The sequence below is a fragment of the Meriones unguiculatus genome, chromosome 3 (genome assembly GCF_030254825.1).
Source record: "Meriones unguiculatus strain TT.TT164.6M chromosome 3, Bangor_MerUng_6.1, whole genome shotgun sequence".
Taxonomy (NCBI): Eukaryota; Metazoa; Chordata; class Mammalia; order Rodentia; family Muridae; genus Meriones; species Meriones unguiculatus.
Window position 1 is genome coordinate 91,217,113 of NC_083351.1, and position 26,803 is coordinate 91,243,915.

At 45.0% G+C, this 26,803-nt stretch overlaps 1 protein-coding gene across 2 annotated transcripts; it reads left to right on the forward strand.

The window, feature by feature from the left end:
- The first annotated feature begins 387 nt into the window (after positions 1-387).
- On the forward strand, positions 388-25,715 carry Cep72 (centrosomal protein 72). 2 transcript variants are annotated; one of them, XM_021631440.2, is made up of 12 exons: positions 388-487; positions 2,548-2,675; positions 3,791-3,983; positions 5,700-5,808; positions 10,529-10,707; positions 11,979-12,182; positions 13,219-13,523; positions 14,545-14,683; positions 16,129-16,325; positions 19,080-19,206; positions 23,169-23,280; positions 25,283-25,715. In XM_021631440.2, the coding sequence occupies exons 1-12, from the start codon at positions 409-411 to the stop codon at positions 25,446-25,448; spliced, it is 1,938 nt and encodes a 645-aa protein (XP_021487115.1). In that variant the 5' UTR covers positions 388-408; the 3' UTR covers positions 25,449-25,715. The 2 variants fall into 2 exon arrangements, with proteins under 2 accessions (XP_021487115.1, XP_060236334.1); XM_060380351.1 differs by lacking the exon at positions 23,169-23,280 and having other exon boundaries at positions 25,283-25,419.
- The last annotated feature ends 1,088 nt before the right edge of the window (positions 25,716-26,803 follow it).

Below are 26,803 nucleotides of genomic sequence, written 5' to 3' on the forward strand. Positions count from 1 at the left end.
AGTCTTAGACGGGAGAACATTGCGAATCTTTTGTACCTAGCCTGTCTCTCCCTGTGGAAGCCTCTCTGTGAGGGGTCCTGGCGGGAAGGAGGAGCATCCCAGGAGCTGCGGCGGGATGGCACCGGGGCCGACCGCTCCTGGAAGGAGTAGGGAAAGATGAACGGAAGTGGGAGTAGACTCGAATGCCCCGGCACTAGCTGCTGCTAATGGGGATGTCCTGGGGAGGGTCCAGTGCAGGGTGGCACAGAACCCAGCCGGTTGGGCTAATCTAGCCGAAGGTGCCTGAAAGTTTTAGACACAACCCATGCTCCGCCCGCTGGCCCGGGTCCGCCCCTCGCACTGTTGGGCCTGCGCAGTCCAGTTCACCGTACTGCGCAGGCGCCACGTGCCAGCGTCCGGTTTGAAAACATGGCGCCAGGCCATCGGTTGGTTTTGAGCGAGGAGCTTATCCGGGAGCGCAGCGCTTTGGGTCCCCACCGCGACCTGGGTGCGTGTGGGACCGACAGCTGCGGTTCAGGGCTCCGCCGGGGAGGCCTGCTTGGCCTGATATTGTGCCTCACTGTGGATGCGGCTTTGCCGCCGACGGTCTCGGCCCGCGGGGCAGGGAGGCGGGGCCCCTGGGCGGCTTTGTGGTGAAGGGCGAGGCTGTGGTCGCTCAGGCCAGTTGACCTGGCCCGAGTTTGTACGGCCAGGCTGAGTCAATGTCTCTTCTGCAGCAGCTTCCTTCTCTGTCTTCCTACACTTCATTTCGTTGAGGGTTTTGGTATTTGCGTTTATGAGGGATACAGGTCTGTTCTTATAGGGCTTGGACATCAGGGCCTTTTTATGTTTTGTGCAAGAGGTGTAGAATTTGTGCTGATTTTGTGACTTTATCACCACCTAGACTCTTCCAGGAAAACCACGGAGGCCTAAACTTTTTTGAAGAGTTTAGGTTACAAATTCGATTTTTAAAATCATAGTGGTTTTATCTAGAGTGAATTTTTTTAATCTGGGATTTTGACTAAGTTAATTTTTTTTTCTTGGTTGTCCAGCATGTACACAGAAGTGTCTATTGCATTCTCTTACTGGTTTTTTAATGCTTGATCTATAAATTGCTCTTTAAGTATCGCTTTGCTGCACACACATTTACTAGTGTTTCCCTCTTGTTTATAATGATTCTGGAGGTAGAACCTAGGGTCTTGTGCATACTTAAGCATGGAACTTCACCCTAACCTTTTACAATTTTTCAAGTGTATAATTTTTAAGCCAATATGATCTCCATATTTAGCCCAAGCTGGCCTTGGTTTTTAGTCAGATTCCCATGTAGCTAGGATTGCAGCCAGTTGCCACCATTACTTGTTCTGACCTTCATTGATTTCAATATGCTTTTAAAATATCTCTAGATATCTTCTTAGACCTATGACTTATTTAGGAATTACTCACTTTTTTATATTTACTTTAGGAATGTATTTTTAAAGAATCATGTGTTTGGAGGTTTTCTTGTTATTTTTCTGTTGATTCCAGTATAATTCTATTATGGTCAGAAAACATATTGTGTTTGATTTTAAATTTGCAGAGGCTGTTTAATGACCAAGAATCTGGTGTCTCTTGGAGAGTGTTCCAAGCACACTTGAAAAGTGTGTTGTTGAATGTCAGATTGATCTTGGTTGATAGTATTCAATCAGAAGGATTTTTCTGTCCAGTGATTTTATTTGCTAAGAGGGTATATTAGCTGCTTTTCTCATTTCCTATATGAAATACCTAATAAGAAGAGTGAAAAGGTTTATTTGGAGGAGATAAAAATCAGGGTGAGGAAGGCAGAGTGGCTATGCTATAATGTTCACATCGCATCTGTAGTTAGGAAGCAGACAGCCATGAGTACTAGTGCTCACCCCACTTCATTCATTCATTTATTCATTTATTTATTCATTCTTTCAAAGACAGGGTCTCTCTGTAGCTCTGGCTCTCTGGCTTAGAAGTGGTGGTGCAGACCTGTAATCCTGGCACTCAGAAGTCTGAGGCAAGACGATCTAGCATTTGAGGCCATCCATGGCTGCCTATATTTGTCTCAAAAGCAAACAAGAAAAAATCAAGAACATTAAAAAAGACTGTTCAGGGCTGTCAGGATGCAGCAGGATTCTGCAGTGTGAGGAGAGAAGATTCTGTTCCCAGGATGACGTGGGCAATTAGACATTTTTAGCCGCCAGGCAGGGCAGGGAAGCAGGGCTGTGGAATGTTACAGAGAGAAGAGGAGGGAACAGAATCTTGCTGTGGTACTGGGGCTGGTGAAGGAAGAGTAACGCAATAAGGGTGGAGGTGAGCAGACACCAAGGCAGGGAATCCTTGCTGAAAGAACTTATGGGGTTCTCTGCAAACCTTTATAAGAAGTACATTTATAGGCCTAGGATAGAATCTATAAGCCTAATTATACTTTGATCAAGTCAAGTTTGACTGTCAGTATCTGCTTCGTTTCTTAAAAAGTTCTAAACTATTTCCTCAAATTGAATTTCTGTTACACTATTTCAAATTTTTAAAAAGCATTAAAATCTTACAATTTTCTGTTCTTAGCTGAACTTCGATCTTTATCTATTCCTGGAACATACCAGGAGAAGATTACCCACCTGGGGAACTCTCTGATTCATCTGACAGCTCTAAAATCCTTAGATCTCTCACGGAACTCCTTGGTTAGTCTTGAGGTACGTTTTAGGCTTGTTTCTTAAAATTTATCACTCTTAGAATCAGAGGGACATAACTTAATGATTAAAAAAATGCAACATGTTTTGAAACTATATAAAGAATGCTTATAAACTGTACATTTAGAATGATTGTGTTATATTGTCACTCGTGTTTATCTAGAGCTAAGTGCCTAACCCATCCCATTCTATCTTTAAACTACTCTGAAAGTAATAGCTTTCTAAAGAAGGGAATGAAACATAGCCCCAAAGACTATATTTTACGTGCCCATTCCTCTTCATCCCTTCAAATGCTCTTTTCCTTTTTCTGTACTTTGTATCTATTAACGGCATCTATTTGTGGCCTTCTACCATAAATGACAGTGTGTGAATCTGAGGCTCATTGCACCAGTCATGATGAGAAAACAAGTCTCCCAAGGGGACACAAGTGAGAAGCTTATATGAATACTGCTTATGGCTCAATTCAGAGAGGAGGGCCTTGCCCTGAAAGAAGCATAGGCTGCCAATGCCTGGGAAGATGGTGCTTAGTAGAGAACACTCCTGACATCTGTTTCAGATTCTGACTCAGTTAGGTACAGGCTCCAGCTTTGGCTAAACCAAGCCGGCTATAATGGTGCATGCCTTTAATCCTAGCACTGGGGAGGCAGAGGCAGGTGGGTCTGTGAGTTGGAGGTTAGCCTGGTCTAAAAAGTGAGTCCAGGATAGCCAGGGTTACTTACACAAAGAAACCCTGTCCTGAAAAACCAAACAAACAAAAACCACAAAACCAGCTTTAGCTAAAACCAAGGGTTGCCTCCTCTCAAAGCATTAGCCTAGGCGGTAGCTCCCAATCTGGGTGTGTGCAGAGTAAATGAAGCTGTGAATCACAAGGCTTAACTCGTGCTGGGCACTTAAGAGAGCGTAGCTGTGCTCAGTACCGTTGGGACTCACAGACCTCAGTTCGGACACCCCATGTGGTTGCCGCCCTATTTGGAACATGGAACTTCACAAATAAGAAAGCGCTGCATTGTTATTTTTTTTCTAGCCATAGTGTGAGTTCTTTGTGTATTTAATTTGGTTAGCCCTTACCAGTGGCTTTTTTTCATAGTGAACTAACTGAGCTGTGTTCTTATTAACAGGGCATTCAGTATCTGGCCTCCTTGGAGAGTCTCAATATCTACTACAACTGTATTTCTTCATTATCAGAAGTGTTTAGGCTTCACTCCCTAACGGAGCTCCAGGATGTGGACTTCCGGCTTAACCCTGTTGTGAAGAATGAATCCAGCTACCGCCTGTTTGTCGTACACATGCTCCCCAAGCTCCGACAGCTAGGTAGATGGCAGAGCCCTTGTGCTCACGTCCTCATGCAGTGGAGTCATTTTTGTACTCCTGGATAGGTTATACTGCTGTTCCCTGTTGGAAATTGAAGCTAGTTGTTTGTTTGTTTGTTTGTTTGTTTGTTTGTTTCATGAATGGCCTAAATCCCTGTTAGCTCTGGGCTATCCTCCACCCTCAAGAACTCAGTCTTGCCAGCCAGCCTAGTCTTCCGAACCTAATCACCAAATTCTAAGCCCAGTCAGAGGCCTTATCCCAAAAAACAAGATGGATAGCCCCTGAGAAAAGATACCACCAGTGCTGAGCCTGGGGGCAGATGCCCAGAACACATTGTTTAATTAAAACATACTTGGAATTTCTGTGTTTAATTGGAAGATAGTTGGAAGGGATAAGTGCTTGTGTTTCATCCTTTATTTGACTGTAGGTAACTAATAAACAGTTGAGTTTGGCTTTGGTTTTAAAAGCATTGCAACTATGGGTCTTGAGATTCTTTAGTTTTAAATCGCTGCCTTCCTCTTGCCTGAAAAGTTTAGGTTTAGGATCATCCAGAGTAGATAAGGAGGAAGAATGTAAGAGCTATTTTCATCCACAGCAAAGGGATATTACTGAAGTGAGGGTCACTGGAAAAATCCCGTCCAAAGGCCCTGCATAGGCAGATGCTGGAAGAAAAGTTTCTTGGTCTGTGTAGGACCTGCAGAGTGGCTTGGTCCTGCTTGTAGGTGGGAATTTGGAAGGCTCTGGATAAATTGTGGAGAAAGGAGCAGAGGGATAGCCTGCTCCCCCTCTGTAGGATGCAGTAGGTCAGAGAGGATGCTGCTGCTAGGGAAAAGTGGCTGCAGGGCTGGGGTAGGGTGGACTTCATTGGCTTTGGAAGTTTCGTGTTTGAGTTCTGGTGGAGTAGTCTAGGGATTTGCATTATATCTGAGGGGAAAGTAGCTCAGCTGAGACATGTTCTCCTAGTCCAGAGAAGACGTGTAATTATGCAACATGATGGGGTTTTTTTTTTCTTACTCTTTACTATTTTTCACAATTTTCTGCCATAGAGTAAATACTGTTTAGAAGATAGCATGGGAACTTAACCACATGTGCAGCATGAATGCGGTAATAAAATGGGGAAAGTTCCCAGAGAAAGGGCCGCCTTATCCTTAGGTATTACATAAGAGGAGCCAGGAATTCTTGCCTGGGTTTGCTATATGGGACATTTGGGGTTTCTCCTTGTTCTCTGTGTTCCAGCATTGGGCTTCTGATGACTAAACTCACCTTTAAGAGCAAGCTTACCTAATGTCAGTCTTCTTCATTGTGTTGAGAATCTCTCTGCAGACCTTTAATGTGCTTATGTGACAAGACTTATCCAGTGTCTGGATAAGTCACTGGATAATGCACATTTAATAAGCATTTAAGAAGCATGTCTTAAGTGCGAGTGCGGCCATCTACGTGTTCCAGTAGCAGGTCGTGGGCAGTGGGCTTTGAAGGCGTAGGCTAGCCTCTTGGCCTTGTATTCGGCATTGTTGAGAAGCTAAGTGTAGTTACCAGAGCTCTTCATCCAGGATAATGCATGACATTCACTGATGAGAGCTGTGTCAGCCCTGAGGCACTGGAGCCTTGCTGTAGTGTGAGCTCCAGGATAGGGGCGCGAGGTGTGTCCACTCTCAGGAAGAACATGGCCATCGTTGCCCCTCTTGTTCTCTACGGTTCTGGGAATTTTCTTTTTAGATGACCGTCCTGTGAGAGAGAGTGAGCGGAAGGCTTCTCAGCTTCATTTTGCTTCAGAGGATTCACTGGACTCACAGGAGAACTTCTCAGCCACATTGACAGTTGGAAGGTACGGATTGATGTGGTTCCACTCAGAGATGGATCTCAAACTTGCCTGATGACAGGACAGTCAACCATCAGGCACAAATGTCTGTGTGCTAGCTGCCTGTGCCAGACAAGGATGCAGACAGATGGAAGTTCTCAGCCCTGACTGGGGCTCAATTAGGTGGTGATGCAGTCTATCTCTGTATCTCCAGAAGTTCCTTCAGAACTGCCAGCCTGTTTCAAACAGGAAAGCTGCTGTATAGACAACCATACCACAGAGCATTGCACTTTGGGTCTCTTGGTGTCTCTTGTGTTGGCTTTCTGTCTGATTTTATTTCTCTCACATTATGGTGCTAAGGGGAGTATTAGCATATCAGCAACAGGTCTTGGCTGCGATCTAGTTTATGGAGAAAATGTTTTCTTTCTGTTTTTAAAGTTTGTTTTTCTTTCATATATGTGTATTGTTTTAGTTATGGGTTTTGTTGCTGTGATGAAACCCTATGTCCAGGGCCTCTTGGGGAAGAAGAGGTTTACACTTTTGGGTAACAGTCCATCACTAAAATAAATCAAGGCAGGAACTTAAACAGAGCAGGATCCTGGAGGCAGGAGCTGATGCAGAGGCCTTGGAGGTGTGCTGCTTACTGTCTTGCTCCTCATGGCTTGCTCAGCCTGCTTTCTTTTTTTTTTTTTTTTTCAATGCAGTTTATTCAGAAACCTTGAACAATCTTCTGACCCTGGGGAAAGCCAGCCCACAGCTTAAATAGCCTCTGGGTAGCCAACCCCAGCGTGCCACGTGGGCAATGCAGATAGGTCCACATACATGGAAGCAAGCCAGATCCTCAGCCTTAGCCAAATGTGGAGTTGTTTGTGACAGAGAGCACTCACCATCGGGAAGGTGGGCGGAAACCAGCTCCATCTTTAAGGCGCGGCATTACGCAGCTCTCTACAGTTCCCCCTTTTTGTTTTAGACGCATCAGGCAAGAGTAGAGGTCTGATCTCTGATATTAGAAATAAATTGGGACTTTGTACCGATGTTCATTTAGGTGTCATCCACCCAAAGAGCATCAGACCCGTCCGATACCTTTTTCTCAGAGGCGGGACCTGGGGCATCAACCCGCATGCAATCAGACATGCTCTTCTCTGGGTCAAAAGCGTCAGCCTGCTTTCTTATAGAACCCAGGGATGGCACCACTCACAATGCACTGGGTCCTTCCCCATCAATTATTAATAAAGAAAATGCCCAACAGGCTTGCCTACACCCCTGATCTTTTGGATGCATTTTCTTAATTGATGTTCCTGCCTCTCAGAGATGACTTCAGCATGTGTCAAGTTGACATAAAACTCTGTGACATATACACTTTTAGGAAACTTCTACAGTAACAGATTTTCATACAGCTCCTCAAATGGCCCTTGGTGTTTGTTGTCCCCCTCATAGTCCCTTCCTTCCCCTTCTCTTCTGTCCCCTTGCTCATTTAATCCTCCCCTCAGGTCTCCTCCCTGTCCTTCTGAAACACTGTATTCCCCTTCCTTGGGAAGTCCTCCCTTCTAGTCTCTTAGTAGTTACCTCATCTCTGTTGGTATCATTCACATGGCATATCTTCTTGCATCTTTGACTCTGGAGTGAGTGTCTTAACATACAACATAGAGTTGAATCATGATTTTCCTTTATTCTGCCAATCTCTGTCCTTCAATTGGAAAGTTCAGTTCATGTTTGCTTATTGTAGTGCTGATAAGAAAGGACCTGTTTTTCTCTTTTCTGTTCCTTATGCCAGTTTTTATTCATTAGTGTCTGTTACTACTTTTGTGTTGGAGACTGTGTGTGTGTGTGTGTGTGTGTGTGTGTGTGTTGAGACAGGGTTTCTGGCTGTCCTGTACTTACTTTACACCAGGCTGGCCTCAAACTCACAGTGATCCACCTGCTTCTGCCTCCCGAGTGCCGGGATTAAAGGCGTGTATCACCACACCTGAATATATACTTTTAGTGTACTATTTTAATATTTTAAATTACTCTTCTCTCCTGTATTTATGAGTTGTTTTTACAACTGTCGATACCAAATGAGAGAACAACCAAAGTTATTCTTTTTCAGTTGCCACCCACCATTGTGTTTGTGGGTATGTGTGTGTACATATCTGTGTGTGTACCTGTGTGCATGCATGTATGTCGAAGTAAAAAGTCAATTTCAGATACCTTTCAGTCACGCTCTGCCTTAGTTGCGCTCTGCCCTAGGTTTGGAGAGACAGGGCCTGTCACTGAGCCTAGAATTCACTGACCCTGATAGAGTAGTTAACCAGAGAATTACACTGATCTACCATCCTCACTATTTATTTCCTACCTCAGGCTGACCATAGATGCATGCTCTCATGCCCGGTTATCACATACATGCATGTAAAGTCTGAACTCAGGTCCTCATGCTTACAAGGTAGGCGCCAACAGAGCCATCTTCTGAGGACCACAACCTTCCTCCTTTTTTTCCACCTCATTTTCCTCCACTCCATTTCCTTTCTATTCCACTGCTTTTACCACTTTTTCTTCCTATAACTTCATGTGTTTCTGTTTTTTAACCCGCTGAGTCCACTTCGTGCCTCCTGTGTGTGTGGGTATAAGATCATCTGCAGGAGTGTGAGTAGCTTTTCAGGGGCCACATCCTTGAGGAGAACCGACTTTCTTCTTCTAGCCGCTATCAGTTGCAATGATTTCTCAGCACAAATGAGCCCCCCTCCTGTCTGCTGGGATTTGGCGGGCCTGCTACGATGTGGGTCTTCACAGCCACCGTGAGCTCACCTGTGCAATGGCGCTGTCATGTCTGGCCAATGTAGCTCTTAGACTCTTCCTTCTTCCAAGGTGACCCTGAACACTGGGGGTGGTGGGGTGTGATATATTCTCCCATTATATGTTGAGCTGTCCACAGTCTTATTCTCCAAAGTCTGACTCTAAGATACTGCTTCTGAGTCATAGGCTGAGGAGAATCAAACTGGTGCTACCCTGGAAACTTTGTCCTCCCGGGAAGTTTTTATAGTGCTGGTGGTACTGTGCACACTTGTGAAGGAGAAAAATAGCCAACAGTCTGAACTAGCTGGGTGCCCCATCTTTCATACCAGGCTCTCTCACGAGCCTGGAGCTTCCCAAGTAGGCTGTTCTGGCTGGCCAGCTAGCCCAGGAATCTACTTATTCCTGTCTCCCTATTCTGGGATTACTAATCTTTTGTCAGATACGTAGCTGCCAGAGATTTTTCCCTCATTCTGTGGGCTGCCTTTTCAGTAGATTAATAGTTTTCTTTGTAACTCAGAAGCTTTTGAATTTCATGAAGTCCCACTAGTTGGTTGTTACTTTATTTCCTGGGTGACCATTGTCCTAGTCAGAAAGGCCTTAACTTGAAGCTCTGTCCCAAAGTGCACTCCCTGCTTTTTCTTTATTGTAAATTACAAGCTGCAGCTTGGGCCCACCCCCCACCCCCCCACCGAAGCAGTGGGAGCCGAGCACGTGTGCCCAGGTTAGTTGGGTCATTTAAAGATTCTGGTCCATCCCAACATGCCCAAGGCAGCTTTTTCTTGTAGACTTTTCAGTTTCAAGTCTAACATTGGGATCTTTGATTCATTTGGAATTGATTTGTGTGCAGGATTCAGAGAAAGGAATCAAGTTTCATTTCTCTAAATGTAGATAACCCAGTTTCCCCAATACCATTCAAAGATGCTGTCTAGCTTGGTTACTTTAATACTTTCTGCTCATTGTTGATTTTCTCCATTTAATGAGACCTTGTTCCCATATTTTCTTCTAGTTCTTTGTGAGGGTTTCTTCCAGCCTGTTGAACAAGTTCTTTGTCTAGAAAGTCTATAATGTCTTCATTTTTTCAAGTAGTTTCTGAATTTGGTGGGCTGCTCTTTTTGTTGTTGTTTTTTGGTGTGTGTGTGTATATACAGTCTGTGCCCTTTTTGGTTTGGTTTGGTTTGGTTTGAGACAAAGTTTCTCTGGTTAGCCCTGGCTGTCCTGGACCTCACTCTGTAGACCAGGCTGGCCTTTGATCTCAGAGATCTGCCTGCCTCTGCCTCTTGAGTCTGGGATTAAAGGTGTGTGCCACCACTGCCTGACAAGTCTGTACCTCTTTTTTTCTCTGCATCCCTTTTAATTATGGTTAAGTATTGGACATTTTGAATAGAAAGTTTGGTAACATCTCTGGAAGTCAGTTTCTCTATTCAGTTGGATGTATTGTTATTGCTTGTTGAAGTTTGGTGGCAATTCTGAACAATTTCTGTGAACTTTCTTCTTTGTTGTATGTGGCCCCTGAAATCTCTGTTCAGTTAGCTTATCTTGAGTAGTGACTGGGCATTGATTATCTTACATGTATGGAAGGCTGTGTTAGCCATGCCTCAGTCAGCTATAGATAATATAAGCATCAGGAACATGAGGTCCTTTACGTCTCTTGATCACATGTATTTCTTGTGGATGTGCCAAGAAAAAACAAGTTGACATTTAATCTGTTAGAGGATTGTAGGAACAGAGAAATAGTCTAGAAACTTTAAACTTTTAGCTAATTTTAGTGCACTTCTATTTAATCTGGGGTAACAGGATTGGTGCCATGTCGTGACATTACTTTTAGTTTCCAGTTGGGCCAAGTCCCTCTTCCAGGTTACTTTGTAATGAGAGCCATCCAACCAACAAATTCTCCCCAAGAGGTGTGTGAGGGTCTCCTGTAGGGTGGAGTGTATATGGGCCTGCTGACACTGAAGAGTTTTCTTTTCCCTTGCAGACCATACCACTCCAGAAACAGATGTGCTGATACTTTAGCCAAGAAATGCTTGGTTATGGATGCTGATGATGAGGCTGTCCTGAATCTCATTGCTGAGTGTGAATGGGACCTAAGCAATCCTCCTGGGAGCACGAGCTCCAGCCAGAAGGAACATGAGGCTGACCTCTATTACGTCCAAGGTGCGCTCTGCAGCACAGTGAAGGCTCCATGGTTCAGGAAGGCCTGGGCTTGAGCATATATATATATATATATATATATATATATATATATGCTTATAGTATTGTCTTTGAATACTAATTCTTGCACTTCCCTTTACAAAGGGAAAAGTTAATGGATCTAAATTCAGTCTAGTCATAATTGCAGTTGTTTGAATTTCATTCTTTCTCAGAGCATAGGAAGAATAATGTCTGACATAAACAAGAACACTAGATGTCCACAGCACCTGTGAGGAGCAGTTGGTCACTTGGCTCTTACAATATGCCAGTGCTCAGGAGCCTGGTTAAGCCACTGTACCTATCAGGATCTCAGAGCCTCTCAAGCCATGCAAACTTAATGTGCACAGTCTAGGTGCTCTGCCTTTCACCAGAGGCTTACTCACAAGCTTTAACTTAATGTCTTGTTCTCCACGATGAGTTTCCCAGAGCCATTCATGCTGTAACCAGCAGCTCCTGAGCCACAGTCTTCCAATCCTGCTGTCCTCAGTCCTCTTAACCCTAATTCCTCTCCTGGGTTTGTGGTTGTGTTATAGTTTTAACTTGCCTTTTCCTGGAGGGTGTTGATGCAGTCTTGGCCAGGTGTGTTTTCTCCTATGATACTTTAAAGTCTGCCCACCCTTTTGTTGTTAAATCATACAAACTATGTGTGAATTTTGGATCTGAGACCTTTCTCTCACTCCATTGATTGATTGCCTTTCGCTTTCCCAACAGTGCTTCAAAGAACAACCAAGCCCAATGAGTCATTTTTCCTATATTAGAAGCGCTTTATTGTGTCCTAATTGAGACCTTTCCCACCTCATGCTACAGAAGGACTGTCCAGTTTGTGTACAGGCCACGGTGGGAGTCCGTGCTGAGTGCTGTGAGAGGGCTGTTGCTGGTTAAGACCTCTCACTTCCAGTTATTCAGAGCAGCTGTTGAAAGGAGCCATCTCTGATCGCTCCAGACCTTTGTTGAGGCAGTTGGCCCACATCTGTTTCCCATTCTGTCTTCCACACACTGTCCCCTCATCTTGGTTACTTGGAATTGAGGCTTGTCATCCCTGAGCACTGCCATTTTCCTGCCTGTAGAACCAGCAGGAAGTCACTCCAGTGTTTACTGCTGTAGTAACTCAGTTTTTTTATTTTGTCTTATTTAATTGATTTAAGGAAAGTATACTTTATAGAGTCATATGTTCTCACAAACTTAAAATGTAATTTTTAATGAAGTAAGACTCAAAATGTTTTTTAATAAAATAGAGTCCAGACATCTGTTGAGTCCTTTGTCCATCCAGCACCAATGTGGGGACTCAGTGAGGCGAGGCCACGAGAAGAAAGTCACCTCCAGAGGGTGCTGTCCCGCTCATTCTCCACAGGACCAGCTCTGTGGGGAGCTCCCCCCACATGGAGTGCCGGAGGCCTGCCATGTGCATGTGCAGCACAGCCGCATCACGTCACAGCCAGGTAACCACCCGGGCCTGCCGGGGCCAAGCTGCCTTTCTGTGTGGTCACACGTCATTCGCAGTGTTTTTTTCTGACTCTGAAATTTTCCCCAATGTCATTATTCCTATTATATATGAAGTTCTAAAATATCTTTGGAAAGGATTTCGTAAATCAGAGTTTCTCATATACCCATATTTTAGATTGCTGGTTTATAAATTTCTTGGTATTTTCCCACTGTGTACACATACTTTTACTCTGCCTCTCACATTTCTCCCTAGCTCTCTTTAGCCCTGTAGACACGTTTTCTTCTAAATACATGTGCCAAACTCATGACAGTAGCTACATTTTTAATACCAAAGATGAGGAAAGTTAAATAAGTTAATTGAGAGTACCATGAGCATCCATAGTGTAAGGATCAAAAACTTCCCACATAAATGAACCTGTTATCTTGAGGCACTTGTTTTGGTCACATTTGTGAGGCCTTCAGAAGTACCATTGTCATGAAGTGTGGCTGTTTAGAGTTCCAGGCTGTGAGTATGCCAGGGTCATGCTTCTCTTCAGTGCCTTCCCTGCTTTTACTGTTCTTCCCTAGACAAGAGTATGTCTGCCCCTCCCAAAGGGCATTAGTGAGAAAAGACATAGGATCCCCCATGTCATTTGAGTATCCCTGCCCATTTAATCTCTTGGAAACGCACATGTGTGATGTTGTATGGAGAACTTTGTTGACACATTTATTATGTAAGCTAATGCAGAGCAAGGACTTAAAAATCTGTGACTTAACAAGGATGGATTCTGTCGACATCATCAAGGCTCTTTTCAAAATCATTGCCTTACCGTGTTTGCTCTCGGTATCCCTTCCTCCTTTCCCCTCCTACTTTTTCCTCTTATGTGTCTCTATGTGTATGCATGTCCATAGATAATGCATGTGTTTGTTGCGTGTGCCTGTGCCTGATGGACACCTGCATATTTATGGAAGTACTTAAAAATTACAGTACCAGCCTCCAGATCTGAGAGAATTCAGTCTGAGAGGGCTCTGCTCATTTTCTCTGTATTACAGACTCTACGGATGTTGGGGACTGTGCTTCATCCTCTCAGAAGTCGACTTTGTCATCACAAAAGATACTAAATCCTTTGCCTGTTCCTGAAAAGTACAGGAAGCGAAGGATGCCTGGTGGTCGATTCCAGCTGCCTTCAGACCGGGAGTGTCTGAGCTGCCTAGAGAGGGCTGATGGGCCCTCTGGTCTTGAGGACAGTCTGAGCCAACAGAATGGCTTGGAGAGCCACAGTCAGATAGCCTTGACTCACTCTGAGTCTTTGGAGGCCGAAGAGCTGATACGTCCTGGCACAAATGACCCCAGAGTGGTAAGCAGCTGTAGCAGAGGGTCAGCATGTGAAAACCTACCTCATTTCCCTTAAGTGTATTTCAGCAGCAAATTGTTTGGTCTCTTATTTGCCATATCTTATATTTTCAATCTTAATTGTGACCCCCACAGTGAAAGTTGCTTTTGAACAACTTCCTTGGTCTCGTGCTCCACTGTTCTAGTGCTCTGGTTCTGAGAGGCAAACACAGCCACATAATAGGGATGATTTTTCTCATATTTACATTTGTCTCCAAATTTGGAATCTGGTTTATGGCAGGTTGAGCCGTCAATTGCACTGTCATGAGGGGAGAATCCTAGGAATACATTTTATGGTTTCCGAAGGATTCATTCCTAATGAGGGAATTAAGAGTTTTTTAAATCCCCAAGGATCTGGAGGTTCCAGAACTACTCCACTGTCTTAGTTGCAGCCAGCTGGCCCAGTTGGAGGCTTTGAGACTCAAGGTCCACCCACTGAAGTGAGAGCTGCTGGAGCAGTGTGGTTTAACGGCATTTTTCTGAGAGCCTGTTGAAATGGAAACGGGAAAGTCTAGGAAGTAGAGCCCTTTGGCTTAGAATCTAGAGAGCTTTCAAGGTGGTGAATTCTCTGATTGGCCCTAAGCAATACCTGGGGAAAAACAAGCTGGCTATTTGAGGCCACAATTAGGGTGCACTCCTGGGGTTTCTAGACTATGACACAGAAAGGCAGATGCCTCTGATAAGCATTAGTTCTGTGGGCTGTTTTCATATATGATGTGACCATGTCTGTTTGCAGCCTCTGTTTCTCAGGTTCTGGACTGAGAGAGAGGGAAAATGGCAGGGGAGAGCTGTGAGGTTGTTTCAGCCCCATGAGGAACTAGCTTCAGAGAAGGGTGTCTCTTATTCTCAGCTCAGGGTTGTGACCCCCGGGCATGGGTTGTTTTCCACTGTGGAGACAAACATTTTAGATCCTGGCATATTGTGTTAGAGACCTCGTGTTTTACAGTGAGCTGCTAACCATCTTAATTACTGTGTCTTTATCCTAGCTGTCTCCTAAGCTCAGCTTGGCAGCGGGGTCTGAGCGAAGGTCCACTCTGGAAGTGGCACTTCTGGAGGCTCTCCTCGACCTACTCGACAGGTGCGCTAGTGGCAGTGGATCCCTGCATGGCAACGAGGCTTTCCTTGGTGAGCCCTCTCCTAGCGGCACCTACTAGTAGATGCTGCTCGCCTGCTGGGTTTGGGCCTGTGAGTGCTGACACAACTTGGGGTCCCAGAGAAGTGGATACTTGTCTCCCAACTGTATAACAGACACTCTCTTCTGAGTGTTACAGGATTTATTACATGTCCTCTCTACATGTTGCCGCCCTTCTCAGTGACTGGAGTGCTTTGTGACTATGGGCTACCACTTGCCAATGCTACAAATGCTGTGCCCAGTATCAGTTTCTAATTACTTGGTCTTCTTGTGGGCATTTGGAAGGCTGGGAAACTCTCTCGTGTCTTTTGATTTTCTTTGTCTATCTGGCTGAGTAAGGGCGCTGGTTCAGGTATATGCTAGGAACCCAGTGGGATTGTCTTCCCTAGTGAGGACTCAGGTCTCCATATTGGAGATTCAGGGTGAGAGTGTGCTAAGCTTTCTCATGCAGTGTTATGCTCTGAGCCTAGACAATGGCTGCTTTCCAGAAGCCTGGCCTACATGTTAGTGTCTTTTGGGAGCCAGGCCCATCAGCACTGAGCTGCTTAAGCTACTGCCTACCATGGTTCCCGTCTTACTAGTTAGGCTTACTGTTGCTATGGTAAAACACCATGACCAAAAGCAACTTGGGAAGGAAAGGATTTATTCAGCTTATTCTTCCATATCACAGTTCATCATGGAAAAAAGTCAGGACAGGAACTCAAACAGAGTAGGAACTTAGAGGCAGGAGCTCATGCAGAGGATGTGGAGGAATGCTACTTACTGGTTCACTCCTCATGACTTGCTCCATCTGCTTTCTTATGGAACCAGGGCTACCAGCCCAGGGATGGCTTCACCCCCAATTGGCTGGGCTCTTCCCCCATTAATCACTAACTAAAAAATTGCCCTAAAGGCCTGCCTTCATAGAGAGCATATTCTTAATTGAGTTTTCCTCCTCTCAGGTGACTTTAGCTCAGGTGTCAGGTTGACTTAGAGTAGCCAGCATAGTTCCTGACCACTCTCCCAGGGTCGTGACCCTTTTAGTTATTCTTGGATCAGAAACTTAGGGAACTGCAGCACTGGATCCTGGGTGCTATAAATCTCGTCTTTAATCAGGGCAATTGTCTTGCTACAACAGAAATGCTCCATGGTAGCTGTGGTGGCCATGGTGCAGCTGCCAGCCTGGAGTATTAGGCCAGGCTCCCTAATACATTCAGCGCATCTTCCTGATGGCTACCTAGCATGTGCAGCCTTGTCTTTAGGGTTGCCTATTTCGTAAATTAAAGGCTATATCCATTATTCTCATAGCGAAGCCAAGCAAGGTGATTTCAAGGTGCCAGTGTTTCTGTACTCTGCTTTCAAGTCATGTCTATGTAGTGAGCTTTTTGTTGTTGTTGTGCTTGTTTATATTCCATCCTTTAGCTATGATGTGGTAACGGTATTTCCTTTTGACTCCTAGCTCAGGCCAGGCGTGTTTTGTCATCTCTTCAAGAGTTCACAGCAGCTAGGGACAGTTCAGCACTTGAAAAGGAAGGACTTAGTTTCCTGTCTCTTGAAAATAAGTCTCTGCAAAGCCGCCTTGCTGAGCAGCAGCAACAGTACACTACTACCTTGAACAAGGTGACTGCAGAGCTCAACAGTACCAGGAGGGAGCTGGTGAGCGCTCTTTGCTGTTTGTATTTGCTCATGGGACAAGGGAAAGACAGGCCCAGACCCACAGAGTCAGGGCAGCCCCGTGGGCAGCCACTGTGGAGCTCCTTGCTGCTCCAGGATGAAGCAGTTTCCCCGTATTAGCAGCTGGTATGACTGCTTAACAGGTCCCAGAAAACAGTAACTTGTGACGTCAGGGCTGCTAATTGCCAACATACTGCCTCGTGTTCTCTTCTCAGAGTCTAGATGGAAGAGATGGGGGGAGAGAATGTGAACCATACTCATCCTGTCCCTGGCATAGGCTTAGTCAGCTGGGTCATCTGTGCTCTTTGCCTCTCTTCTGCACCAACCAGGCAACATTTGATGGTTGTGTCTGAGTCTAGGGGACTCTCTAACATGAGTTGGTACTTGGAGAACTGTACAAACTTGGACCTGGCGCCTAAGTTGATCCTTGTGTGGTTACATCATGTTTAAAGTATTGGGGTACTCTCACTTCCTTTAAGTTTATGCTAATGGTTATATCAAAGGCAGAAGGGTTAGGCTGCAGAGCCACCTACCAAAGCAAGTACTAATCTTCTGCTTAGCTCTATGGCTTTGTAGTACATAACCCCAAAACAAAACACGGGCGAACGCTCTGTGGCCAGCTTCTGCAATGAACTGAGATTAACTGAGCACAAATCAGCTGCCAAGACTCAGCACTTACCTGAAAGCCTGACAGGTCAGGATCTTCTTCCAGGCTCCCTCCCAGAAGGTCTTGATGCCACATGGGCTTCTGTAAGGGCTGCAGGAGTCTTCGTGGTACCAGTAAGGGGATGCCAGTCTGTCTCCTCTGCCAATGTGTATTGGTCCACCTCTGACAAGATGAGCACTTAGGGACCATGTACTCTAGGTCAGCGGGTCCCTGCAGTAGATGCCTGGCCTGCCTCCTGCTTTCGTCACCTCTTTGGTAAAGTAGATGAACATACCACAGTATCCCTGGGTAAAAGTTTAAAGTTGCCTGACTAATGATATCTTCATTTTGGGAAGATCTGTACAAGAGATGACACTCAAAACTCCATTTTAGAGGAAAAAAAGAAACAGCGAACTGGCACAGGTGGTCTCTTGTATTGAAAACACTGGCTCTCCTGCCATGTGCACAGAGTTCTTGCATCTGGAGAGGGCCAGAGCCGAGTGTGCCTGGACTGCAGTGCTATGCGGAGTTTTGTGGGGTCGTTGGCCCCGTGGGACACAGTATAGTCTCTCACAAGAAAACAACCAGCAGTACCTGTTAAGGAAGACACAGTGAGCCCTGTGGGATCTGGAACAGTGGCACCCAGATAAAAAGGGCCCAAGAGTTAGTGTTGCCTGCTGCAGTACGGAAGTGATACACAAAAAGTATCTGTGCTGAAGGGCAACCTTACATGTCAAGACAGGAACCCGTTAAAGTTCCCTGTCTGAGTGAGCTGAGCCGTGCTCCTGGTTATCCAGCCTTGGAGAAGGAGTATCCAGCAAGTGGATGAGGAGTTCATATGGTAATAACCACCTCCTGGGACAGCTGAGAAAGTGCATGTAATGGACCAAAGAGAGCCACCTTCCAGAATAACTGTTGCCAAGCTCTAAGTGAGCTCCATAACATGGAGACATTAGCCTGAGGGGAGCTTCCTGTGACCTCTAGAATTATGTCCTGAGGCAGAGGCTCTGACCCTAATATGGTCTCCTGAGTACTGTTTCCAAGGCAGCTGTACCTGCCCGCTCTGGGTGTGTTCAGTCCGCTGCTGCCTGTGCCTGTCACAACCTGGAGTATGATTGAGGTAGGAGCCAGCATAACCCACTGAGAGCTAGTACCAGAAGGAAGAGCCTGTATGGGGTCAGAGGTGCTTTGAAAGGAAGATTTAAAGCTGCTGCTGAAAGAAGTGGTTTGGGGTCTGGCAGTCAGCCTTTAACTGGAGACATCACAGTCTGGTGGGTATACACATGCAGTAAGGGTACTTAATAAATTCAACAATAAATTTATAAATTCAGTAAATAAGGTAAACTGGGCCTGCGCCTTGTTGAGATGCTAGTTCTCACTCTTTCTTTCCCAGGCCAGCACTGTCTAAAGCTCAGACCTTTCCTTATGAGTATGCCTGCTGGTACCTGAGTTGCAGGCAGGTGCGTACAGATCTGCTTTACAGGCAGCTTCCGTGGCTTACCGTCAAAAAACAACTTTTCAATAGCTGCCATTACCGGCTCTGATGGTAGTTTTGATGTCTATTTCATGTCTCAGTCTTAATGCCCAACATAAATGTTCAGCATTTTCCCTGCCTGTGAAAATACTAAGGGGCCCAGGCCCCAGTTCCTTCTGAGTGATAGAGGATGAATGATGGAATTCCCATATTTGTAGACTGAAGAGCCAGATCATAGTGGAATGCCGTAGAAAGGATGCCACTAACACTGAAGGGTACAGCATCTCTGGGGATCTGCTGGGGCAATGGGATCCTCATGGAGAGAGGACCCACCAACTACCAGCCATTGCTCCTCTAGTATTACACCTGAATACCCTGCCTCCCTTCCCTCCTTTTCCTTGTGTCCTCCTCCTTCCACTGGGTCAGGCTAAGGTGGCCTGCTGGTAGGCGAATATACTTGAGAGTGTGATTTTTGTTTTGTTTTGTTTTTTGTTGTAATTTAGAGTTATACTATGAAAAGGGAAACTTGAGTCTATGGTTTGTCCAGAGTTTGATTCCATTCATTAAATATATTGACTGAATTTGAATGGTCTGCATTTCTTTTCTACGCCTCCAGGACACATTGAGACAACATTTGGACAAATCGTTGGAAGAGAATAGTAACTTAAAATCTCTTCTGTTCAGTGTAAAAAAAGAAGTAAAAACCGCAGATACTTCAGCTGCATTAACTCTGCAGATCACTGGTAAGTGCTTAGCTTATTTGGTAACAGTACTTGGTAAAATCTGGGGGCTCACGGATGCATAGGGTAGACATTGTTCTAAGTCACTTTATGCCAAGAGTTGGAATCAGTAAATACTGTCTGAGTGGGTCTGGAGATGGAATCTAGTTGTTACTGACTGCCGATAGCAGCTAGTCTGGGGTGGTATGTGGAGGTAGCTTCTTGTTTGGCTGCTTCCACCGCCATCTAGATCTTGGCCATTGTGCTTCCTGAGAAAGCAGGGTCTTGACAGCTCTTATCACTGTTTGTTTCAGGTCCAGATAATTTTCATTTCTTTCTTCACTTCTTGGGGTGTTTTGTTTTTCCATTTTAAGAAGAGTCCAAGTCATCTGTATGCAGGAGGGCAGACTGCTGAGCACACATGGCTCTTTTTTCAAGGGAAACTGTAAAGAGCCAGGAGCTAACTGCTCCTGCCTGATCCTTTGTACCACAGCTTTTGCCACATGAAGCACCACATGTGAGGAATGCCAGCCACGTCTGACTCTTGGGCCAAGTGTCTCCTCAGATCTCTTATTGTTTGCTATTATTTGGGGTGTTTTGTTAAATGATAAGAGGGTTTTTGTGTTGTTGTTTGTTAAGTTTTTTTGGGTTTGTTTTGTTGTTTTGTTTTGTTTTGAGGCAGGATTTCTCTGTAGCTTTTGTAGACCAGGTTGGCCTCAAACTCATAGTGATCTGCCTGCCTGTGCTTCCCGAGTGCTAGAATATACCAGTCTTTGAAATTTATGGCCTTTTTTTTTATTAATTGCTGTTATATGCGTGTGTGTGTTTGTATGTGTATGCGTGTGTGTGAGTGTGTGTGTGAGTGTGTGTGTGTGTGTGTGTGTGTGTGTGTGAGTGTGTGTGTATTTTTTCCTAAATATAACCTTCTCAGACTAGACAATGTTACTTGCACGTATGTCTGCAGGGCCGACCATTTGGTATTGGGCAGCTGGTTAGTGTGCTCTTCCCTAGGAAAGACTTTCTTCTCCTCCCAGCATTCCTTAGTTGGCTGGAGTTCTTTGTAGAAGATTGAAGCTTCGTGGCACATCCGCTTAGCCATGTCTGTTGTTAGCTCACATTTAGGCAGTCATATTGACAAGACTTTGTGGGTGTCGTTTCTGACATTACCTGGAGACACAGTCTCACAGCAAGCCCCCGATCCTGTGGCCCTTAACGGTCTTTCCCACCCCACCCCACTTTTACAGTGTTTTCTGAGACTTAAGTGTGATGAGTTTTGTAGCTGTACCCACTGGGACTGTTCCACAGCTTTGCCTTTTGATTGGTTGTTTTCTGTAGTGGTCTCCTCTGTTGAAAGAGACATTTCCATGGTGAGGGGTGAGGACCACACTTATCTGTGGGTATTAGGACAAAATGTAAAGTGTAGTTAGGAATCATGCTCATTTAGTAAAGTGATAGTTATAGGGTTTTTGGTTTTTTTTTTTTTCTTTCTTTCTAAGATTCATGACTTCTCTAGCCCTGGTAGTTGGCTCAGTTTCCCTCTTGTTGTGGCCAAGGGTAGAGGGGTTCTTAGGTCTATATTAAAAGCTTGTCTTCAGGTTTCATTGCTGTGAAGAGACACCATGACCATGGCAACTCTTAAAGAAAACAGTTAATTGGGGACTGGCTTACAGTTCAAAGGTTTAGACTGTTATAGTCATGGCAGACAACATGACAGCGTGCAGGCAGATATGTTGCTGAAGAAGGAGCTGAGACTTCTATATCTTGATCTGCAGGCAGCAGGAGACTCCACACTGTTTATATAGCTTGAGCAGAGGAAACCTCAAGGCCTACCCACATAGTGACGTACTTCCTCCAATAAGGCCACACCTTCTGATCATGCCACTCCCTATAGGCCAAGCATTCAGATACATGGGTCTATGTTCAAACTACCACAGAGCTGTTGGTTACTGTCAAGGGAGGCATGCCACTTTGTATACTCAGTGTAATCATGCCATGTGGGCATTTTGTGGGACATTGCTTGTGTTGTCTTGGCTCTTTCTTCTTTCTAGCCTTGCCTTCACTTCTAGTGTAATACTCTTTATTGCTAATGTAGCATGAGTTTTCTAACATTCTGTAATTCTGGCTCAGATTGTTCTTTATTTCTTGAGTCATTTTTTGTTTGTCTTTACTTGTTTTGAAATGATGTGGGAGTGTTGGATCTACTCTGTGGGCCCGTCTCTCAGAAGTTGGATTTCTTTTTTATTTTTTATTACAATTTATTCACTTTGTATCCCAGCTGTAGCCCCCTCCCCTGTCTCCTCCCATGCCCCTTCCCCAGTCCATTGATAGGGGAGGTCCTCCTCCCCTTTCATCTGACTCTAGCCTATTAGGTTTCATCAGGACTATCTGCATTGTCTTCCTCTGTGGTCCAGTAAGGCTGCCCCCCTCATCAGGGAGGTGATCAGAGAGCCAGCCACTGAGTTAATGTCAGAGACAGCCCCTGTTCCCCTTACTAGGGATCCTGTTTGGAGACTGAGCTGCTGTGGGCTACATCTGTGCAAGGGTTCTACGTTATCTCCATGAATTATCATTGGTCGGAGTATCAGTCTGAGAAAAGACCCCCTAGGCCCAGATTTTTAGGTTCTGTTGTTCTCTTGTGGAGCTCCAGACCCCTCCAGGACTTTCTATCTCCCCCTTCTTTCATAGGATTCCCTGCACTCTGTCCAAAGTTTGGCTATGAGTCTCAGCATCTAGAAGCCGGATTTCTTACACTTGTGTTGTGTCTGCAGGACTTTTCTGTCAGTTGTTTTATATGACTCTTGTCATCCAGGACTCTAAGAAAAGGCCACAGTACCTTTTCTGAATATATGGATCAAAAATACAACTGCCTCCATTGGGAATTTCTTGGACCTTCCCTCCTTTCTCTCTGTTATCATGTTTTATTCAATTCTTTCCTATAGCAGTTATTTCCCAATGAGGACTCTGTTCTAAAAGAGACCAGACTGGCTAGCTCCTTAGACTACATAGAACACCTGGTCTCCCTTACTGGCAAGGTGAAACCGTCACTTACTCTACCACAGTGTTGTCATTGGCCCATGAAAATGTGTCCTTTGGGTTCTCTTCCACATTGTATCTGGCAGATGCCTCACTAAGGACAAATTGTCCCCACAGACAGAGACATCATGAGCTACCATACCTCTGGGGCTTGGCCTAGTCCCTTAGGGGGTTAGGGAGATGAGACTCCTGGGGGTTTTGGTTTTTGTCCAGCTTCTCTTGATGTTTGGTTAATGTAAAGTTCCTAGGAGTTCCTAAGATCAGGCTGCCATTGCTGTCTTCCCAGAATCCTTTTCACCTATGCTCTTAGAGAGGCTGTTGTCTTGTCTCAAATCATCACAGATGTTTGTGCACTGCTGATTGGTGAGAAGAACTTTATACAAGTGTCATTGTCATCATTTGCCATGCTTTTCTTTCTGGTTTTGGTTTGTTTGTTTGATTTCTTTGCTTTTCAAGACAGGGTTTCTCTGCCTTGGCTGTCCTAGACTCAATTTGTAGACCAGGCTGGCCTCGAACTCACAGAGATCTGCCTGCCTCTGCCTCCCCAAGTATCTTTCTGGTTCCCTTGATGTTACTGATGCTACATGATTTCACAGCCGTGTGTCTGTATATGGATTTTTCTGTATCCTTTGTTCAGATGTAGGGAGCCAGTGAATGGGGTATCTCTTTTCCCCTTGAGTTGGAAATTCAGAAATAAGAATCACATAGATTGAAGAGAACACCAGCTCTGCCACTGGTAGATAGGAATCAGTGGGTGTGTCAGGTATATGGCCACCACAGACGTCATGATGCTTCTCCCTAAGGCATAGAGGGAGACAGATGTGGCTTTGATACTCTTCACCTCTGCCTTTGAGTACCTGATATTCTTTTTCTGCCTTTAATTTAAACCATAATGGTCAAAATGTGTGAATGAACATCACAGCACAATACTACTTCCTGTCTTTCTCCCTCAGGACTTCAGACAAGTATGAAGGAGCTCTCTGGGGAAGTTGTGGAGCTAAAGCAGCACTTGGAGCACTATGACAAGATCCAGCAGCTCACACAGATGCTGCAAGAGAGCCACAGGTCCCTGCCTGAGTGGGCCACAGGGGGAGGCTGAGGCACAGAGTGTGGGGCACCAAGAAATAGCTGGCAGTGTCTCTCAGAGGTTCAGGATCCACATGCATTGCCCTGTTGGCTTTGAGCATCAGTGAACATTTCCTTGGTAAAAAATGAGATATGATGACTGTAAGGAGTGTACTCTGAAGTATAGACTGGGAAGTGTGGCCTGAGGTATGGCTCCTGAGGTGAGCACGCTGAGGTGTGAACACCTTGAGGTGTATAGGAACCAGGAGTCTGGCCTAGGAAATGTACAGGGTAAGTGATGGTCAGGTATAGTGCAGTGTTCTTTTCCCTGGGTTGGTGAGAAGAACTTATGCAGGTGTCATTGTTATTCTTTCATCCTTTGCCATGCTTTTCTTTCTGGCTTTGGCTTTGGTTTTTATTTGTTTGTTTGTTTGGTTTCTTTGCTTTTCAAGACAGGGTTTCTCTGTGTAGCCCTGAACTCAATTTGTAGACCAGGCTGGCCTCGAACTCACAGAGATCTGCCTGCCTCCCCAAGTGCCTTTCTGGTGCCCTTGATGTTACTGATGTTACATGATTTCACGGCCTGTAGAGTGGTTCCTGTAGCGTGCACTTTCCCTCTCACTGCAGTCCATGGTTGTTCCCTTATATTTCCCCTTTTTGCTATATGGGCAGTGAAAGGAGGACTAGGACTGGAGAGATGGGCAAGGCAGATGCCCATTTCAATTGAGGAAGTTTCCTCTGGGAAGGAAACAAATGCTCGAGTGAGAACAGGTCATCAGAGCAGCCCTTGTTCCTGGAGCTTCCAGTGAGGAGTGCTGGCCTGTAGTCACTGTTACCACTCTTCCCCCTTCTCCCTTCTCCCTGCTAACCTCCCTTCTCATTGTTTTATAACTAGGTGACCACATTCCTGCATGTAGGGTCAGACTAAGCCAAGCTCTCCCTTTAAGTCATTACAGGCCAGTAACCCCATGGACCCATTACAGGCTTTAGTTACAGTAGTTAGAAAGGCTTTTGGCAGAGAAGGCTGAGCTGAGACTCAGCTGGGAGGAGTGGAAGGAAGGAATCCGAGTCACTAATTTTGGGGTCCAAGCAGTGGCAGGCAAAGCAGTGCACTCCTGGAATCCACCAGGCCATCTCTGAGGTACCCAGTGACATTTCTGGTTGTGCTCCCAGCATCCTGGTCCAGATATGGGCAGGACAAGGTGTAGAAGTCTGGAGATAGTGGGATCCTGCTTTTTCCCACTCATGTGCATGCCGATGTGACTTCGCAGCCATTTCTGTGGTTTAAACAAACAGGGCTAGCACCTACTTAGTAGATCACTCAGTTGGGTGACCATCTTCAAAAGTGGCAGAGGTAGTGTTGCCTTGCTGCGTCTGAACTTGTGATGTTATTCACAGGGCCACTCTGGGGGACAGGGCAGTATTGAGAAATTGTGAAATAGGTGCTAGCACTTCTGAATCCAGCTCTGCACTGTACTGTTGCCACATCACAGTTAGCCATGTATGACTAGGAAGTAAACATTGGAGTAGTGGGTCTTTCTAGAGTCAGAAGATGATTTTGCTAGCCATAAAGGTTATCATTGTCTTGTCATAGAACTGTGGTATGTCAGAAAGACATCACTATTTACTCCTTCAACTTATTCCCAAGCTCAGCTCACAGTGACCAGCAGTACCTTTTAGGAGGCTTGCTCAAGCCAAGGAATCTGGTTGTGTCCTGTGTGTGGTGTGGAAAGGTCATGTGCAGGGATAGTAGTTATTAAGAAGTGAAAGATAACCGGGCCATGGACAGCGGTGGCCTTGGCACTGCTCTAGTTAGGAGAACCAGGCCATGGACAAGCGGTGGCCTTGGCACTGCTCTAGTTAGGAGAACCTGGCCAGCGCACAGGTGAGCTATGCCTTCATGCTGGTGGGCTTCCAGCCAGGCTGTGGCAGTTGGGACACCACGGCAGGCTGGGCACTTGCAGGGGCTCAGCATGCTGTTATTCTTCCTTTCCTCCTCCAGCTCCCTGGTGAGCACCAATGAACATCTCCTGCAGGAGTTGAGCCGTACACGGGCACAGCACAGAGCTGAGGTAGAGCAGATGCGCTGGAGCTTCCAGGAGTTTAAGAAGACTGCTGCCCTGTTCCCACGCCATAGCTCCCGACTTGGTGGCCGACAGTCCTGCTAGCTGCTACTAAGCTGTGTTCTCCATCAGTTCTAGCCCCAGGGTTGCACCTGGGCATGCATACCCTGGTGAGACTGCAGTCACTTTAGGATCCTCAAAATGTGGTCATGAGCTCAGCTTGTTTATGTGCTCTAAGTTGATGAGTTCCACCCTGGGGCTTTGTCATTTTGAGATGTTTTGTCATTACACATTCTGTTGTAAAGTACCTGCAATATTTTTTCTTCCCAGTGCAAGAAAGCTTTGTGTAATTAAAATGTTTTCATGTGAGAAGCAGTCCTTATTTGAAGAACTAATACATTGTGTTATGTTTAAAAAGTTAACTTTTTAAGAGGCACTATAAACTATAACTTTCTCATCGAATTCTTCTATAAAACAAGTTACACATAGCAAGAAGAAATAAGTTCCAAGTTGTAATAAAAATAACACTTATAGATGTGAGAAACATTTTAAGAATTTGTATGATGTTAATGTACAATAATGTTAATGTTAATAGTAAAAAAAACCTCCCCACTTCCCGCTTCACCCTTTTGCTTGCCATAGCTTCTGCAAATAAACAGACTATTTAACCAAAATTTAGGGGTAGATTTAAATACACACTATACAGAATGAAACCCAGGTGACTAAATATGTGAAAAGTACTCATCAGAAGCAGTAAATTTAGTCCACCAGGATGACACTCCTAGAGGGAAGCCCTGCAGACAGAGGCTCTTGTGTAATCACTCTATAGACAGCTTGGGGTTGTCTAGAGGAGGCGTTGTGATTATCATTAAGGAGTTGAAGGAAGCACGAACATAAAGGAAATAAAACCTTACTAAGAATGGAATGAATACCTGAAACTTTTTGAGCATTGTGTTGGTGTCCAAAGTGCAACACTTAGACTAAGATTGCATCTCTGGTACAGCACTGCCTGGCACACGAGAGGCTCTGGTTCCATCTCTAGCACCGAAGGGAAAAAACAAAAACATGGTACCCAGAAAGCTCTGCATTTTTTCTGGTTAGGAATGCTCACCTAAAACACTTGTCCCAAGCATAGATAAAGGAAATAGCCTATGATTCTGTGATATGGGAACCACACTTATAAACAGCTGCTTTCCTTCTTTTTTAATAGTGTTTCTAAAGAGAATGTTCAAACTTTATTCTGATTCTTTTTTATCAGTCTTTTTGTGATTAACTCATTCTGAGTACTAATTTTTTTAAGAATTTTTCTTTGTGGTCATTGTTGATATTATAAAATAAGTATTTGGTCCTCATTGGTTTTCAAACACAGAACTCATAATCTTTAGACTCTGAAGGATGGTATCACTGTGTGGGAGCTGTCTTCTGGCCAACTCCCAAGTGATGTCAGGATGTGGCTGGCC

Bases quoted from the DNA above. Each gene is read 5' to 3' on its own strand.
- Cep72 (XM_021631440.2), top strand. From the start codon at position 409: ATGGCGCCAGGCCATCGGTTGGTTTTGAGCGAGGAGCTTATCCGGGAG. The intron at 13,524-14,544 runs GTAAGCAGCTGT...TCTTTATCCTAG, and splicing joins GCACAAATGACCCCAGAGTG to CTGTCTCCTAAGCTCAGCTT. The intron at 16,326-19,079 runs GTGAGCGCTCTT...CTACGCCTCCAG, and splicing joins ACAGTACCAGGAGGGAGCTG to GACACATTGAGACAACATTT.